The sequence below is a fragment of the Asterias amurensis genome, chromosome 7 (assembly GCF_032118995.1).
Source record: "Asterias amurensis chromosome 7, ASM3211899v1".
Taxonomy (NCBI): Eukaryota; Metazoa; Echinodermata; class Asteroidea; order Forcipulatida; family Asteriidae; genus Asterias; species Asterias amurensis.
In genome coordinates, this window is record NC_092654.1 from 7,248,600 (window position 1) to 7,264,856 (window position 16,257).

Genomic DNA, 16,257 nt, shown 5'->3' on the forward strand with positions numbered 1-16,257 from the left:
GACCATTGAATATCTCCCGAAAAAATAAAGAAGAAAAAAACCCTTATTTGGTCCCAGGTGAAGTCTACTGGAAACATAAAATAAAGAAAAAAAAAACATCGCTTGATTTAAAAGTGAATGTACAGTTGCCTTTTACAGTTTATCTGTTTATTCGTATTTCTTTAGTCGTACTTATTTGAATCCTCGTTTAGCAAAATTGATTGCCTCTTTACGAAATTGAATTTGATTAAATCAGCAAAATCTCTAGTCCAACCAGCTTTGCTATTGAATGCTGATTGTGTGTCATAAATAAAGAATGAATTTAAATGCCTCAAAACGAAACTGAATGACCGAATTCTAAGTTTGAAACGCAGTAAAAACCGGAGAGGCAAAATAGCTTGAATTCGAACGCCTGAAAATTAAATTGGCTGCTCATTTTCCGAAATTGACCGAGAAAACCTATACAACTTTATGAATTGTAGTTCAGGAGAGCTTTATTTGGAACATGATAACGTCATGGTGAGGAAACACGTTGTGAAACGTGGGGACCTACAATCCCCGTCATAATATATTTGTTGTGCCTTGCAACAACATACTTGTTTTCTCTACCCCTGTTTACCCTGGTGACTCTGCGAAACCTCTCTATTCCTTCCTTTCCACGAATTAAAGCCACTCAATATTTGTTTTATATAACTGACATAAAGATTCTTGTGTTTGACAACCAAAAATCATTGAGCGGCGCGTAGTGGCAACTATGAACAAATTTAATAGCAATCGGATCACAACCTTTTGCACAGGTGCTCCTTTGCAGCGGTGCGACGGCGCTGTATTGCTCGAAAACATTGGGAACAAGGATGATCCTAACTGTTGAATGGGAAATGCTATTTCCCATTTCCCATGGGCGAATATGTTTTTTGATCGCCGGTGCGGATGGGAGTAATAGTGAATGTCACGTGAAGTAAGTTCCACCAATCAAATTACAAGGATCTGTATGTCAGTTATATAAAAACTTTTATTTAGCATTTCACTCGGAGAAGATTCGGGCTGGTAGTTCGGCATTAAGAAAAGACTTTCAAATAAAGCTTATAGTCATTGGTGTGAATAAGATTTTGAATAATGACGGGTCGTCAAACGAGACAGGTGGGACATGGTTAGATTCAATCCGAATCCTAATATTATGTAACAGAGATTGCGCGAGTAGCCGATGTACATTCAGGCACTGCGCGTATTTAACTCATTGTCTCCCTGACTGGTTGAATACGCACTGTTCCCTCAAGCCATGGAGAAACAAGGGGCCGGTTTCACTTAGATCTAAGATTGATCTTATCTGCAAATCAATCCTAGTTGCTAAGTAGAGTTGTGATGTCACAATCTAATCCCTATTGTAGTACTGAAATAGTGCCTTGCGATGAATTTGATTGCTTTGTGAAATCGGCCCCTGGTCCTCCAGCAGTGTAACGGGTCAACAAATGACACAATGTGGACACGGCAACTCAACAGCTTAATTCACGATAATTTAATCTGAATAACAAAGATGAAAACCAAAGATGTTGCTGTGTCTTCGTTGAAAAGTAAACCATCAAGTCAAATAAATCAACAACATATAAGACACAGATGAAGAACAAAATATTTACATACATCCTTGCTGCTACGTTTGAATCTATCTGATTAGTATAAGCGTTATCAACTAAAATGTAGTGAACATTTGAACTATTAGGTGATGGTATAGAATGAATACTTTCAACGAAATAGTCATTATTAGCACGGATAATATAATTAAGGCGGTAGTCTACTCAGGACAGTCAGGAAACAATAAATTTATGTCGAAATATTCCTCAAGTGATATTAACAAAATATTTATTTAGGCAAAATTCTAAAATCGCAAATGATAATCAAAGACTAAGAGTAAAACAAGAAGCAAGTTATACTTGAAAATTAGGAAGAAATTGAACATGTCACGGTGTGTTCGTGCGAACAAATTAATGCCGAACCCGAGGACCAATGACAAAGGATAGCATTATGCTGCATCGTTATACAACGATAAACGTTGCATAAGTAACTGTCACGTCGCAAGCAAAGTCATGTTACGTCATAAAAGTTAACGAATATATTGGAACTCTTTCTTCACAATCTTGAGATAAATACCTTCCACGATGTTTGAAGCGCAATATAAATGTTGTATTTTTTATTATCATTGATATTTTATTCACATAAACCTATTCTTCGTAAGATTTTAAACAAATAATTTTTTTCTCCATTACGTAATAATGAACCATGAACAATTAATTATCTGATGATCAGCTGAACAAAAACAAAGACTTCGAATTACTTGAATTATAACCATTGGGATCTGAATGAACATACCAGAAGAAGAACGTAAGAGAACTTTGGTATTTAAATTCAAGTAGGGCCATCTTTGAGAATGTGTCCATCCGACAGAGGTTACAATGTCTTCATAATTATAAAAGCAGGTTGAGAATTGTGTTTCATGCTTTTCCTTTAAAGGCAGTGGACACGTTTGATAATTATTCAAAATAGTTATACGCATAAGACCTATACTGAGAACCATGGAGCTCTTGATAGTATAAAACACTGTGAGAAACGGCTTCTTTTAAAGTAACCTATAATTTTTTCAAGAAGAAAGAAGTAATTATCCAAGAACCTGATTTTGAGACCTCGGAATTAGATTTTGAGGTATCGAAATCAAGCATCTGAAAGCCCACGACCTCGTGTTTACAAGGGTGTTTTATTTCATTATTATCTCGCATATCTTGACGATCAATCTTTGACGACTCAAATTCTCACAAGTTCGTTATTTTATGCATATGTTCAGATACACCAAGTGAGAAGACTGGTCTTTGACAATTACCAATAGTGTCCAGTGTCTTTACTTGTAAATGGTTGTGTCCAGTAAATTTAAGGGATATTATGTTATAATTTATTGTTCTTATTGGTTAGTTTCGATTTGAAGTTAGGAAGAGTAAAGTTCGTTCTCAATGTTCGTTAAAATCGCTCACTTAATTTCAGCCATATCACCTTCGTTAATTTGATTGAAAACTTTTGCCTTTGACTTAATTTTGTTTTTTTCATTGTTTGTTTGTTTGCTCGTTTGTTTCGATTTTGGGTTTACTGTCGATTTTTGGTTTGCTGGATGTTTCATTGTACTGTTACTGTTTTCAATTGATAAGCAACACACTTAGCTTCAACGCAACAGAAAACAATTAAAATGAATAAATATACAGTATAAATGTTTTTTATGAATCGTAGAAAGCCAACTTCATAGCAACTTTCCTTTCTTTTTTAAACTTTTTTATTCCAGCTTTTGCTTCGATACTTCAAATTTTTTAGTAAACAACACAATGACCACTGTACCCGTCAAAGTTGACAACTGTTGCCACAATGGCAAACCTGATCTGTTACAACTTTTGGAACTTATTTGTTCAAAAAAATTGACATTTAGGGTTTCGGAATTTAATAGACTTTGTAATGATATCCAACATTTGGTGATGCATTTATCACCTGAAAACTTAATTTAAGCAAGTCGTTATTGTTTAATGTCATAGTCAGCACGTTGAAATTTAAGCGCACTGTATCTACACAAGTGCTCAGTCAGAAAGGAATAGAGACACGTTTTATCACTTCGAAGTAAATGTTACATTTTAGCGCTAATGATATAGGACAAAATAATGTTAACCAATCTTTGGATAACAACTCAACTATAATTTGCATAATACATAAGACACTAAATTTGTTGACAATTGTATTCATTTGCGTCAGGGGCTACGATACAAATATTGTGTGATGCATAAAGAGTGTCATATTAGAATCACGAGCTCAAGTTAAATAAAACAGTTCAGATTTCAACATAGGGATTGTGATCTGCTTTATTATGAATAAAATGCAGTATATACGTGAGTGCCCATGGATAAACCCTTGTCAATTGACATTATTTATAAATTCAATTCAGTGTTTTGAACACTATATGACTTATTTCGACATTACTGTATGAAATGATCGATAAAGCTGTGTATAAACAAGTATGCTATTTAAAGTACGTTCGGCGTCCATAGCCAAACCTATCCTGGAGCGCAATCAATGCAAACGATTCTCAATGTAAATCTCAAAGCGAAGTTACGAAACGTCAAAAGCGTACAATATTTAATAATGTAGAACTCTTCTAAATAAATATAAAGTGTTGTAGCAGTTTACTTGGCAAAATACTGTAAAGTATGACACGTGACGCGTGTTCCGCCAATCAAATTACACGATCGGTTTAATAATGTAGGTTGACAACTATGTTATATTAATCTGTACAACAAGAAGGAGAGGTTGTGAGTAGGAAACGAAATACCTCCATCTCAAGCCTGCTTCTGTTCAGAACTGCAACTTTCCTTAGATAGATTAGCAAGCATTGTTGAGAACTATATAAATGTGTTATACTTCCTACATGATTCAAATCTGCAAATCGTGCTAAGTAACTCTTTTCTGCTAGTTCATGTTCAAGGTATATACACTTAACAAAAATAAAACATCGGGCTTACGAAGTTGACACAATAGACGGTTTGTGCATAAAATAAATGAACATTTCCTCTTGATTTTAAACGGCAAATAATTGAGTTTGATAATCGGTCTCTCGGAGACGGACAGGGTTAAGGAGTTTATCTAAAATAACCAGCAAAAATGATAAACCTCAACCTTGCATCTGCTATGTAATATTGTTATAAGTAAGAGGGCGCACAGTTGGGTCGGAAACAAATCTATGTTCAAATGTTATTCATTAAAACACACGCAATTCACTCAACCTTATCCTGAACTCATGCATGCTACTTAAGGTCAAAGTTTAGGTTAATTTACAATGGATTAACGTTAAGTTTGTCAACATTGGAGTTTAAACAAAAGAAACAATATTCAGAATGACGCAACGAAATCCACAGTAGTTGTCACAGATTTGTTATTATTGAGAAACAACAGTCAGTTCAAACCAATACAACATCGACGGATTGAAAGTGCTCCGATTTGCAACGCAACGTTGTGGTTAACTCATAACTTTACTATTTTGCCTATAAAATGTGTGTTTTTCCAAAAAGGTTATGATAGAGAAGCAGTGATTGAGATGGCATATAGCTTCAATGGCACCCATATACATTTACAGATTGCTAGACTTCCAAAAGGCGTCAACAACTGCTTGCGTTCTAAAATACAAGGTTTCTTAAACATATAAAACCGCATAACACAAAATACTTCTGCTAAACTGTCATTTTGATCCTGTCATGTAGTTCAGAAAGAGAGGTGTAATAACACTTGTGGTAAACGTCATTTGAACAATGATTCCTATCAAATTAAAAAAAATCAAATGATGGCAACCTTTGCTCGGAACATGACAAGTCAATCTTTAAACTTAAACTAAAGCTAATGTTGTAATTTGGAGTGTGAGCTGTACTGGTGTTACATGATTTATCCGTATTTATCAGTCTAATTAACTCGATACATCGCACGTTCAAACGCATTACACAATTACCAAGTACCCATGGTTTGTGTGAATTATTTGTAAATGATTTCGAGACGATTTTTGCACAATTGTATTTGGCCGATAGTTGGACACTCTATTGAGACTTAACCCCCAACGAAGTGTCGAGTTATATTAGTTTGATATCGCGTTTACTTATCATAAAGACTATGCCTATTTACAAAACATTACTTTGCCAAATTCTTTAGAGCTTTTAAGTATCCTTATTTGCTAAACAATCTACAACGTAAAGTCTTCGTAGTCTTCTTCATTTCGCTTGCCAAAAAATAAGCCAAAGCCATATTGATCATCCCCGCCCCTCTTGGTGTCCTTATCTGTCATTGCTCGTACCCCGTGGTCTGACCAGTTGGATCCTCTCTTGCCCCAGAATAGACCATGGCCGTAGTCATCCACCTTGGATTGTCTTCGTTTACGAGCTGTCTCTGTGTTGCCGTGAAGATAAAGATCTCTCGGGTTTGTGTTTGTGTCTCGCAGTGCTACAAGGAGGTCAAGAATGCCCGAGTCCCTGTTGTTATCCCCAAGTAGTCGCTTGCTCGTCTCGGCCAATTCCTCCGTGCCTTGACCTGTTGAACCGGACGGGTCTAACCACGTGCTGTGCAGGAGTTCCCGCCTTTCCTTACCGTCGGCTACGTCATGAAGAGGCAGGCACGTAATTGGCGAAAGCAAAAGGCATGTCACAGTTGCTATGGCGACCGTAAGCCAACTACTCATTATGATCTGAAATGATAATTGAATAACATACATAATTATTTCAGTGTTTTTGGAGAAGTTATAATGTGAATAATTTTATAACAGGAACAGTTCAGTCTGAACAGTTTGTCGTCAGTTTAAAATGTAGATAATATTATAACATTGGTCAATAATGGGATCACTGAACTGTTCACTAAGCTTGAATGATTTGATTGACAGCTTTAATAATAATTGCTATAGTGATAATCAATTCCTGAAGCACAACCTCTTAAAACCTTGTCCTTGTACTTTGTCTTACCAAGCATTACTCGGTTTGGTGGGAGCATGGATCGGCACGTGCAAGCAATAATTCAGAAGTTCCAATCCTGCTTATTAGTTAAAAGGTTATCGGGATTATTTGGTATCTTGATAAACTTTGATGACTTGACTTGCTTTTATGCAGCAATGGCCCCAAGGGACCTTTGTCCCTGCATAAAAAGGGTATATCCAGAAAAGTATGATTAGTACGATATAGCATAGGCCTAAGACTCAAGAAAGAGTATTTTCAAACAAAGTTGCAGCATTTTCAAACAATGATTTTCGTAAGTGGTGCAATCTTTTTTCTAAAACAGCAACATCAGCACACCAATAAAGAAGTAATAAACTGAACATTCTTTCATACCTTTGAACGAATTTAAATTAAACTACAATACATGAAGTATAAAGAATTCGATTGAATCGAAGTATAATTGTCCGCCTTGTGATTACTCGCTCTTGAAAAGTGAATCATGTTCACGATTGCCATGGGGGTAAAACAAAAGCGGTTATAAGCTAACTCGTATAACATCAAAGGCAGTGGACACTATTAGTTATTACTCAAAATAATTATTAGCATAAAACCTCACTTGTTTTTCTACGAATTCGATTTCGAAAACTCAGAATTAGATTTTGAGGTCTCGAAATCAAGCATCTGAAAGCACACAACTTCATGTTACAAGGGTGTTTTCTTTCACTATTATCTCGAAACTTCGACGACCAATTGAGCTCAAATTTTCACAGGTTTGTTATTTTTATGCATATGTTGAGATACACCAAATGAGAAGACTGGTTTTTGATAATTACCAAAGGTGTCCAGTGTCTTTAAAGTGGTCTGTAAGACTCAATTAGCTCTATCACCACGGTGGTAATTTACAATTAAACCCGTTCATACTCGGAGATAAAAACAATTTGGTTAGAGGATGATCAGGTCCCCCAACAACCAGGTCATCAACCTTTGGCTTGTTATTTTGTTAATGAGTACATAAATAAAATATATACTCAGTTTTTAATTTTACTTTGCTGAAATGAGATTTTCAGTATAACTTAATTATAATAAATAATGACTGAATCAGATTGGTGTGCTGATTACAGCTCAATTAGCCAACAGATTATTGAACCCAGGACTAATCGTCTGATGATTGCCAATTATGAATAGTCTGTTTCAAGGGGTTGCATTCTACACAACCAGTCTGACACTAAAGTCTTGTGATTTAGAGGAGATCTTATGTAAACGTCATGGTAATGGTAAAGAGTTTTCACTTTCCATCAAAGATGCTGCTAATGAAATTGCGGGCACCTTTTCGTAATTTTCTACAAAGTCCCCATCAATTAAAGTGACGAAGGTGTTTGGCTAGAAGCATTGAATGCTGCCATGGTCGGTGATTAACTCAGGCAGGTTGCCAACATTATTACTGCAACATACAGAACCCTTTAGGAAATGTTACAAGATAAAACTATAAACCAATGGCATGGTTGTTTTCATGGTGTTTCAGTGTATATGACCACATTTGCAAAGCAAAGAATTGACCTCAAACTCATTGTCTAGGATAGTTCCCGAGGGATGAGACAATGCAATTAAATATTATTGTTGGGTTGGATTTTGTCAGCGTGTTTTCCGTTTCCCCTAAAATCTATAAAATAAAAACAAATCGAAAAAAAAAACACCCCACCTTCAAACTTGTGGTAATTCTTGTTAAAATATTGGTTACGTTTCAAAACATAAATGCTTATTAGGTTAGACACACGAACCAACTTGGACCAATATATAGAATGTAAACACCAGTCTAGTAAAGTTGGCTTTTACACAATCCCTTAGAAGGACTGCTATTCTCGTTCTGGGGGGGGGGGGGGGGGGGGTGGGGGGGGGGTTCCGCAATGAGTGAAAATGTTTTGTGTATTTTTCTCCTGAGTGATTTTAACAGCCATAAAATGGTGGTATTTTGAAAGTGCCTTGCAAGGGAAGAATGGGATTTGATTAACTTAATTGGCAGGTGTTGCAGTCATTTCTGCTGTGGGAAGGGAATACAGTCATCGCTGTTGGCCTTCAAGCCACCATCTCAACTAATCAATTACCACTAGATACAAAATTGAACTTCAAATTTATGTTAATTCCTGGGTTCATGTAAACAGCTGCTCCACCCGTGGGTCCTTAATTCAATGGCAGTCCAGTCTGCATTTGGCCGCCCATACAGATAACTAGAGGAGCTTGAATTATGCAGTTGGCTGTCGCATTAATATTTCCAGTATATTATGTGAATATTGTATTGTTATTCTAATATATGTAACTCATTTTGACTTCAAGTCAGTCACAGAGCAGATAAACACATGGAAGGCGAATGTATTAAAACAATCGTATGCGTCCTTGTAAGCTTGTATGTTTGTGACGTGAGTGCACAACCTAAATACCAACATCAGACACTCAAGTTAACTTCTTCCAGGCCAAGAGAAATCAAATAAATCAAAATAGCCTTCAAAGCCGCTAAGGTTGTTTGTGATTACTTTATTCAAGGGGGCCATGCCAGAGTTTTGTATATTTCACTTTCAACATTGCGGCAATTCTCCAATGTCCCCAAATGGCTTCCTTCTTTATAGAATAAATATTTTTGTGTAAATACTAAGGCTACCCAAGAAGCCCTATTGTCTGCCATCCGTAGGGTAAGTCAATTAATTACGGCACTAAGAACCAAAATGAAGAACTTTCAGCAAATATTTGTACAGCAAATGCAAATGGAAGCTTCAAGGTGCCGAACCATACTGAGCCGACGTCTCCGGTCAAACCGAACTTCTTGAAAAACACATAACAGATTCTTGTTTTGGCTTTTAGTGAGTCAGAGTGTGAGAGGGTATGATGCATTCCTTCAAGGCTATGTTACTGCTTACTCTATGTATCAGAACAATATTATTTAAATCAACTTAATGTTTCCCCGTCGATATTTTTTGGTTTTCTGCGTGACGAATTCCGCGCTTGGCTGAAAACTTGCATTGCAGTCCACGGTCCGTCTCGAGGGAGAGATGTGAAGTGCTGTGCCGTTTAGTTGCACGACACAGGGCACCCTCCCCATAGATTTCAATCCATCTGCAATGAATGCAGGTCACCCAAGGCTATGGACACTTTTCTTACGCGTGAAATTGTACACTTTTTTGATAATGACTATAACACCGCGAGCGAAATAAATGACACACTGGTAGTGTACATTGAAAATCAAGACAGTCAAATGAGAAATGATACGCTCAGCTAAGAACCACCGATTAATCTTCTTTTAATACATGTTTTTTTTTTTTTTTTTTAATGTATGCAATTTTGATTGGAATTTTTGTTATGAGAACTTTAGCTGATGTTTTAAAGATTATAACGAGTTGTATCAAACTAACATTTAGAAAGTTATTTGGTAACAAAAATAATTGGACATTTGTGTATATATTTTTTTTCTGTTGTTTTTCTGCAAACAAAAAGATTCAAATTACCCATCTTTAATATCTTTCCAGGACAATATTTGTTGCGAGTTAAAGGCCGTCGCTTGGAAGTGTTGTCTTTCGCAAAGTGGTGTGCCATGGAGAGTTGTACAGAGTGATCCCATGACACATACAGCGATCTAGTTCAATCTGACCAATATTTTCAACGGGAATATTATGTCATAAGCAAAGAGAAGTCGTACTCTGACAAGACATTGGAAGTATGTATCACACTGAATGAATGTACTCAAATGGCGCAACACTTGTAGGAACGGTTGTCCCATGAAACTTACATCACCTAAGGTTAAATTAAGCTGTGGTTGATCAGGTCTAAGATGCCCTTATATACTTGTGGCTAAAATGTCAAATGTCCAATTTGTGAGGATCGTAACCTGGTCACGACAGACGTAACCTGGACGTTACCCGGAGCGATTCCCGGGTCTAATCGTGGATGAACAGGAGAAACTCTGACTTACAATCAACAAAACCAGAATGATTCAACAATTGCTATATTACGTGTTATTCAGTACTAATGAACCCAAGAACCTGCAAGATTTTAGTTCACGTAGTATTATTCTTCACAGATGGCGGACATTTCCTGAAGCACAGACAGTAAAGGTGTCTCTTGGAAAAGCAGTCCTTACTTCTCGTTGTGGTTTCTCATCTCAAGTGGCAACAATGAAATTTAAAAGTGGTCTTAATTTAATTAGCAGAAAAGGTGAACAAAAAACAAAAACTCAGCCGACAAATGCCTGCATCCCCTGATCGTCGACTTTGTTACACTAAGAAGTTAATTTGTGCCATTTTGGGGAGTCTGTTGCATCTACTATTAGAACCATTTTAGCACAGGGATAAGGAATATTATTTGAATATAATTTATATTATCATATGACTTAACATCTCCAAGTTAGTTATAAAATTTGGTTGTTGTTCTTAAATAGATGTACCTGTAAGCGATAACAGTTTAAATATGTCAGAGCAGAGGAAAAGCAGGCGTTTATGTCACACAAACAAATTGTAATCGATAATTTATTAAAAGAAATCTACAAATACCATTATATATCGAAACATAATTATTGCTTATCAAGGGAATGATGAAATATTAATTCAGATAACGTACGAATAATGTTCGTTTGTGGCAATTTGAATGTTTCTTGGTCACGACGCCTCTGGGATAAGTCTTGGCCCACTTTAATAACATAATCGAAAGAGATTCAAATGTAACCGTAATTTGGACTGATTTCTTGCTGATTAATGTAACTATGCTGTGATTACTGGAGGGCGTCAAGGAGGATGACGGAGTTAAAACAACGTCTTGAGATTACTGTTGGGTAAAAGACACAACGTTGACGAGTAAGCCACCAAGCCAAGCATTCTGATTGATGACAACCAAATTGTCTTGTTGCAACACCTGCACACAGAAACTCACCCGTAGGCTATCAAAACATTGCCAATATGCAGAACGGTGAAAAGGGATGGCTAAATCATTGTCAACAGTCCTGTTAGGAAATGACTCAATGACGAGATGTTTTTTCTTTTGCTTTGGTCATCAGTCATTGAGGTTTACCTGATGGCAGATTCAGACCCGCCAAATTAGATGCCACATTGCTCATTCCAAAATAGCAATGTCACGTCATTCTTATTATATTGTCTTGTTGACCGTGTTGCCGTTCCATTCCTGTATAATGTTGATCGAAATGATTTGAATTTGCTTGTGCTAAATGTGTCAAATGAGGATAGTTCTCGTATGACTTTTAGTGATGGCGTTTATTTAGAACTAAAATGCAGTAGTGCCCGATGGGTTATGAGAGCTACAACTAAGGTGCTTGTATTGTTTGTTTGATTCAAGATTGTTTACTGATCAAGTGGTTTTCAAACTATGAAAGTTTTTTCCGAGTTATACTCAGATAAGAAAAATGGAACTAGGGACTACTAGAACGACAAATAACATGAAACAATGACCAGAGCGTTTCTTTTCAGCCTATATACGATTTAAACAGGACTTGGGAAATACATCATATGCAATGCTAAGTTAACTTTATGTACTTTTAAACACATTGGTTTGACATAATTAATGATAATTACAAACTGTTTTTTCCCCTTAGAATTTCTTTTTATATGATATATATAATCAACTTTTAGAATTTACGTATCGTCAACTATTTGTGGAGTATGCGTGATTTTCAACGTTGAGGGTGTGTGATTTTAGCTGCACGTTTGTATTTCTTTCCTTGGTTTACTGACATTACTTGTACGTTGAACTCATAGACCAATTCAAAGGAGCGAGATGAAACTAAGGATTGGTGTCAGTAGCCCTACACATCCAAAAACCAGCGATGTTGTTTCATTTGGTGAAATGGCGGTGTAGTGTTTTTTGCAGGCCAACAATTATTGGTCAGAATAATTGTGATTCAAATAGTATTTCAAATCTATTTATTGTTTTTCTTTCCTTCCATGGTTTTGCTTAGCACAGATGACTTTTGCTAAGATGGTTTTGCTTAGCACACAAGGACTGTAAAAAAGAAGCTAGGTTTGTTTTATATAATGTGTCTTTCTTATATATAGGTTTGTTTTATATAATGTGTCTTTCTATTATCGTTATCTAGTTCCATTTCTTATCTGAATTAGAAATAAAAAGAATGACTTTGACTTAAGTTTTTTTAACAACATTAACAATAATCAGTTGTCGTCCGCAATGCTTGAACTTTATAATATGTCGAACACAATGGCTGGCCCAAAGTGGTTGCGCAACATTATTATATTTCGAACACAATGGCTGGCCCAAAGTGGTTGTGCAACATTATAATATGTCGAACACAATGGCTGGCCCAAAGTGGTTGTGCAACATTATAATATGTCGAACACAATGGCTGGCCCAAAGTGGTTGTGCAACATTATAATATGTCGAACACAATGGCTGGCCCAAAGTGGTTGTGCAACATTATAATATGTCGAACACAATGGCTGGCCCAAAGTGGTTATGCAACATTATAATATGTCGATTACAATGGCTGGCCCAAAGTGGTTGTGCAACATTATAATATGTCGAACACAATGGCTGGCCCAAAGTGGTTGTGCAACATTATAATATGTCGAACACAATGGCTGGCCCAAAGTGGTATATATTACATCTCAAATATACAAATGATCTCTTTATTAAAAAACAAATCCATTGTTAGATTTTCCGGTCATTACCATTTTCATTAATTTGTTTATTAATGCTTGTTACTCAAAGTAAAGTTAAAATAATTTTTTTAATTTATATTGCACTCTCTCCAGGACCAGCCTGTTCGATGGCGCATTACATTAAAACTCCAATAAAAGTGATACGAGAATATAAAAATATTATTGTATTTTGTTGTTTATTCAATTGTGCATCTCCTCCCCCCCCCCCCCCGTTTTGCTTGTTTTGATGATATGGATGTTGATTCATCCTGCTGTGTACAAAGAGTTTGTATTTTAGAAGAATGTTTCCATCCCATTTGATTAAGGTTTGCTCAATGAAGTATGTTATACAACTTCATCCTAGTTTAAGCGGTCTTGGGATAAAGTTTCGTCAATTTTGCCAATTTATGAAATTGCAGCAGTTGAAGATTGCCATCTATAATCGTTAAATCAAAACCTTACTTGGACAATAAATCCAGACGCCAAATATATTGTCATGAGCTTTGTATACGTGATCTGATTTGTTCCCAAGAATATTTCCCAAGTGTGTATTTTGGGTTTCTGAGTCCAGACAATGACAGGTAATCCCAGTCTGAACTAGCCCTCACATACTAGTGAATATAACAGGTAATCCCAGTCTGAACTAGCCCTCACATACATATACTAGTGAATATGACAGGTAATCCCAGTCTGAACTAGCCCTCACATACTAGTGAATATAACCTTCCGGAATTTATTCGGCAATTACAAGACATCGGATGCAATATTCACAAGCCCCGCGGGTATCTATTTCAAAAAGTTAGAGATAATTTCACTGGATAGCTCCTCTCGGAACAGATATATAATTTCATGAAATATAATAAAGATGACGTATATTGCCATATCAGTATCATTCCAAGCATTAAATTAGACAACTATTGTATCATAAGAGTTTAGTCAACAGCCTTAGGCTGTGCCTTGATTTAAGTGCAGAATGCTCGTCAAGTTGAAACCAATCAAAACCTGCTACTATTTCCCAGTGTAATTCCCTGTAGTAAAAAAAACCCACAATTTACAACTTGCAATAAACTTGGTAAAACTTTATTTGAAAAAGCAATAAAATGTGTGTTTTAAGCAATAAGATACAACGTACGTCCTATCTGTTATAGACAGCTGTTCAAGAATAATGATTATTTTTGTCCTAAGATTCGCCTGAAAACGAATGTGTTTAAGGATTACGATAGACATTCATATTAAGGAGTGTAGAATTCCAATGTTCAGTAATTCTATCAGACATGTGGTCAGGATTTACGTGAAGAGTATATCAGGGTTGTACACCCTTCGAGCCGGACTGCTTATTCAAAAAAGCTCACATAAATAAAATTGCCCCGAGCAAAGGTGATTGCGCAGACCATAGGCGTGATACAACTTTGTTGTATATATGCTCAGAAGACGATACTCCATGCATAGATGCATCAGTAACATTTTAGAATGTTGGTTCATTTGGCAAGGTATTTAGGACATTCCTTATTTGGCCTTGAATTATCAAAATCCAATAATGTTACGACTAACAGTTTTTTATATATATGTATTTATATATATATATTTTAAACTTGTACGTGTTAGCGAGAGAGTCTGACAGATGACGCTAATGAAATGTGGTGACTTAACGGTAGTTTATTTGATAATCTTCAAGTGCTCTCCACTGAAGCTGAACTTGATTACCCCATACCACTTCAATCGTGTGTTATTGATTAATGCAATAAATCAAGTTTTCTATTGATTCATAAAATAATGCAATCAGCTTGAATCTTTACATCAAAGGCCATAGGGACTGGACCATGACAATCTGTATCGTTTCTTATAAACACATTTAATAATTCAGAAGCAGCATGTCTGACCACTGTGTCGAAAGAACCATTGCTGATCCATCGTGTCGAAAGAACCATCGCTGACCCATCGTGTCGAAAGAACCATTGTCTGACCTATCGTGTCGAAAGAACCATTGCTGACCCATCGTGTCGAAAGAACCATTGTCTGACCCATCGTGTCGAAAGAACCATTGTCTGACCCATCGTGTCGAAAGAACCATTGCTGACCCATCGTGTCGAAAGAACCATTGTCTGACCCTTTGTGTCTAGAGAACCATTTTGTCTGACCCACTGTGTCTAAAGTACCATTGTCTGACCCATCGTGTCGAAAGAACCATTGCTGACCCATCGTGCCGAAAGAACCATTGCTGACCCATCGTGTCGAAACAACCATTGTCTGATCCTTTGTGTCTAAAGAACCATTTTGTCTGACCCACCGTGTCTAAAGTACCATTGCTTGACCCATCGTGTCGAAAGAACCATTGCTGACCCATCGTGTCGAAAGAACCATTGCTGACCCATCGTGTCGAAACAACCATTGTCTGACCCACTGTGTCGAAAGAAACATTTGGTCTGACCCATTGTGTCCTACAGACCCCTTATGTCTACAAAACCATGGTGTGACCTTTTTGTCTAAAGAACCATTGTCTGACCATTTGTGTCTAAAGAATCATAATGTCTGACCCACTGTGTCTAAAGAACCATTGTCTGACCCATTGTGTCTAAAGAACCATTGTCTGACCCTTGTATATATACATACATTACGGGGGTGGAACGGGCTCAAGCGTTAGCGCCTGCAATAGTGCCGCCATCTCTGTGTAATGGGTGGGGTTATGATGTATTCATAAATACCCCAGACAGTTTTTCTACTCCTTTGGTGGAGAGCGCGTCGCGTGTGTGCATAAACCTTTTGTTAATGACCGGTAAAAAGTGTTAATAGACTGTGCAAGTCTCGCGCAGATTTGAACTTCCGGGACCATTGTGGTCCCAACCTTATGGAGTTTTACGTTGGGGAGATTTTGTTTCGTCCACTACTTTAGTCTAGTGTAGTTTATGACCATAAAAATGACATATGTTGTTAAAAATGTAATACTAATTAACAACATATATAAAAGTAAAAATCAAGTCAACATAATAACGGAGAAAAACCGATATTTAAACTTGACCTCAGGTCAGGTTAGTTGTAAAAAATTAAGAATTTGTGCCCATCTCCGATCTAGAAACTTACGCAGACGCTTGTTTTGGCCGCGCGGGGTGGAAAGCCTTTTCATTGGTCGCTTGGGCGTCGGCTTCCTC

General features: G+C 36.7%; 1 protein-coding gene across 1 annotated transcript in view; it reads right to left on the bottom strand.

Annotated features, from left to right (window-relative positions):
* Positions 1 to 1,480: 1,480 nt before the first annotated feature.
* LOC139940038 (uncharacterized) overlaps positions 1,481 to 16,257 on the bottom strand; it is a 36,382-nt gene continuing 21,605 nt past the window's right edge. The window contains exon 2 of the mRNA XM_071936235.1: positions 1,481 to 6,223. Coding sequence (XP_071792336.1) covers positions 5,726 to 6,217 — 492 coding nt within the window. The 5' untranslated portion in view covers positions 6,218 to 6,223 and the 3' untranslated portion in view covers positions 1,481 to 5,725. The remainder of the gene's footprint in view (positions 6,224 to 16,257) is intronic.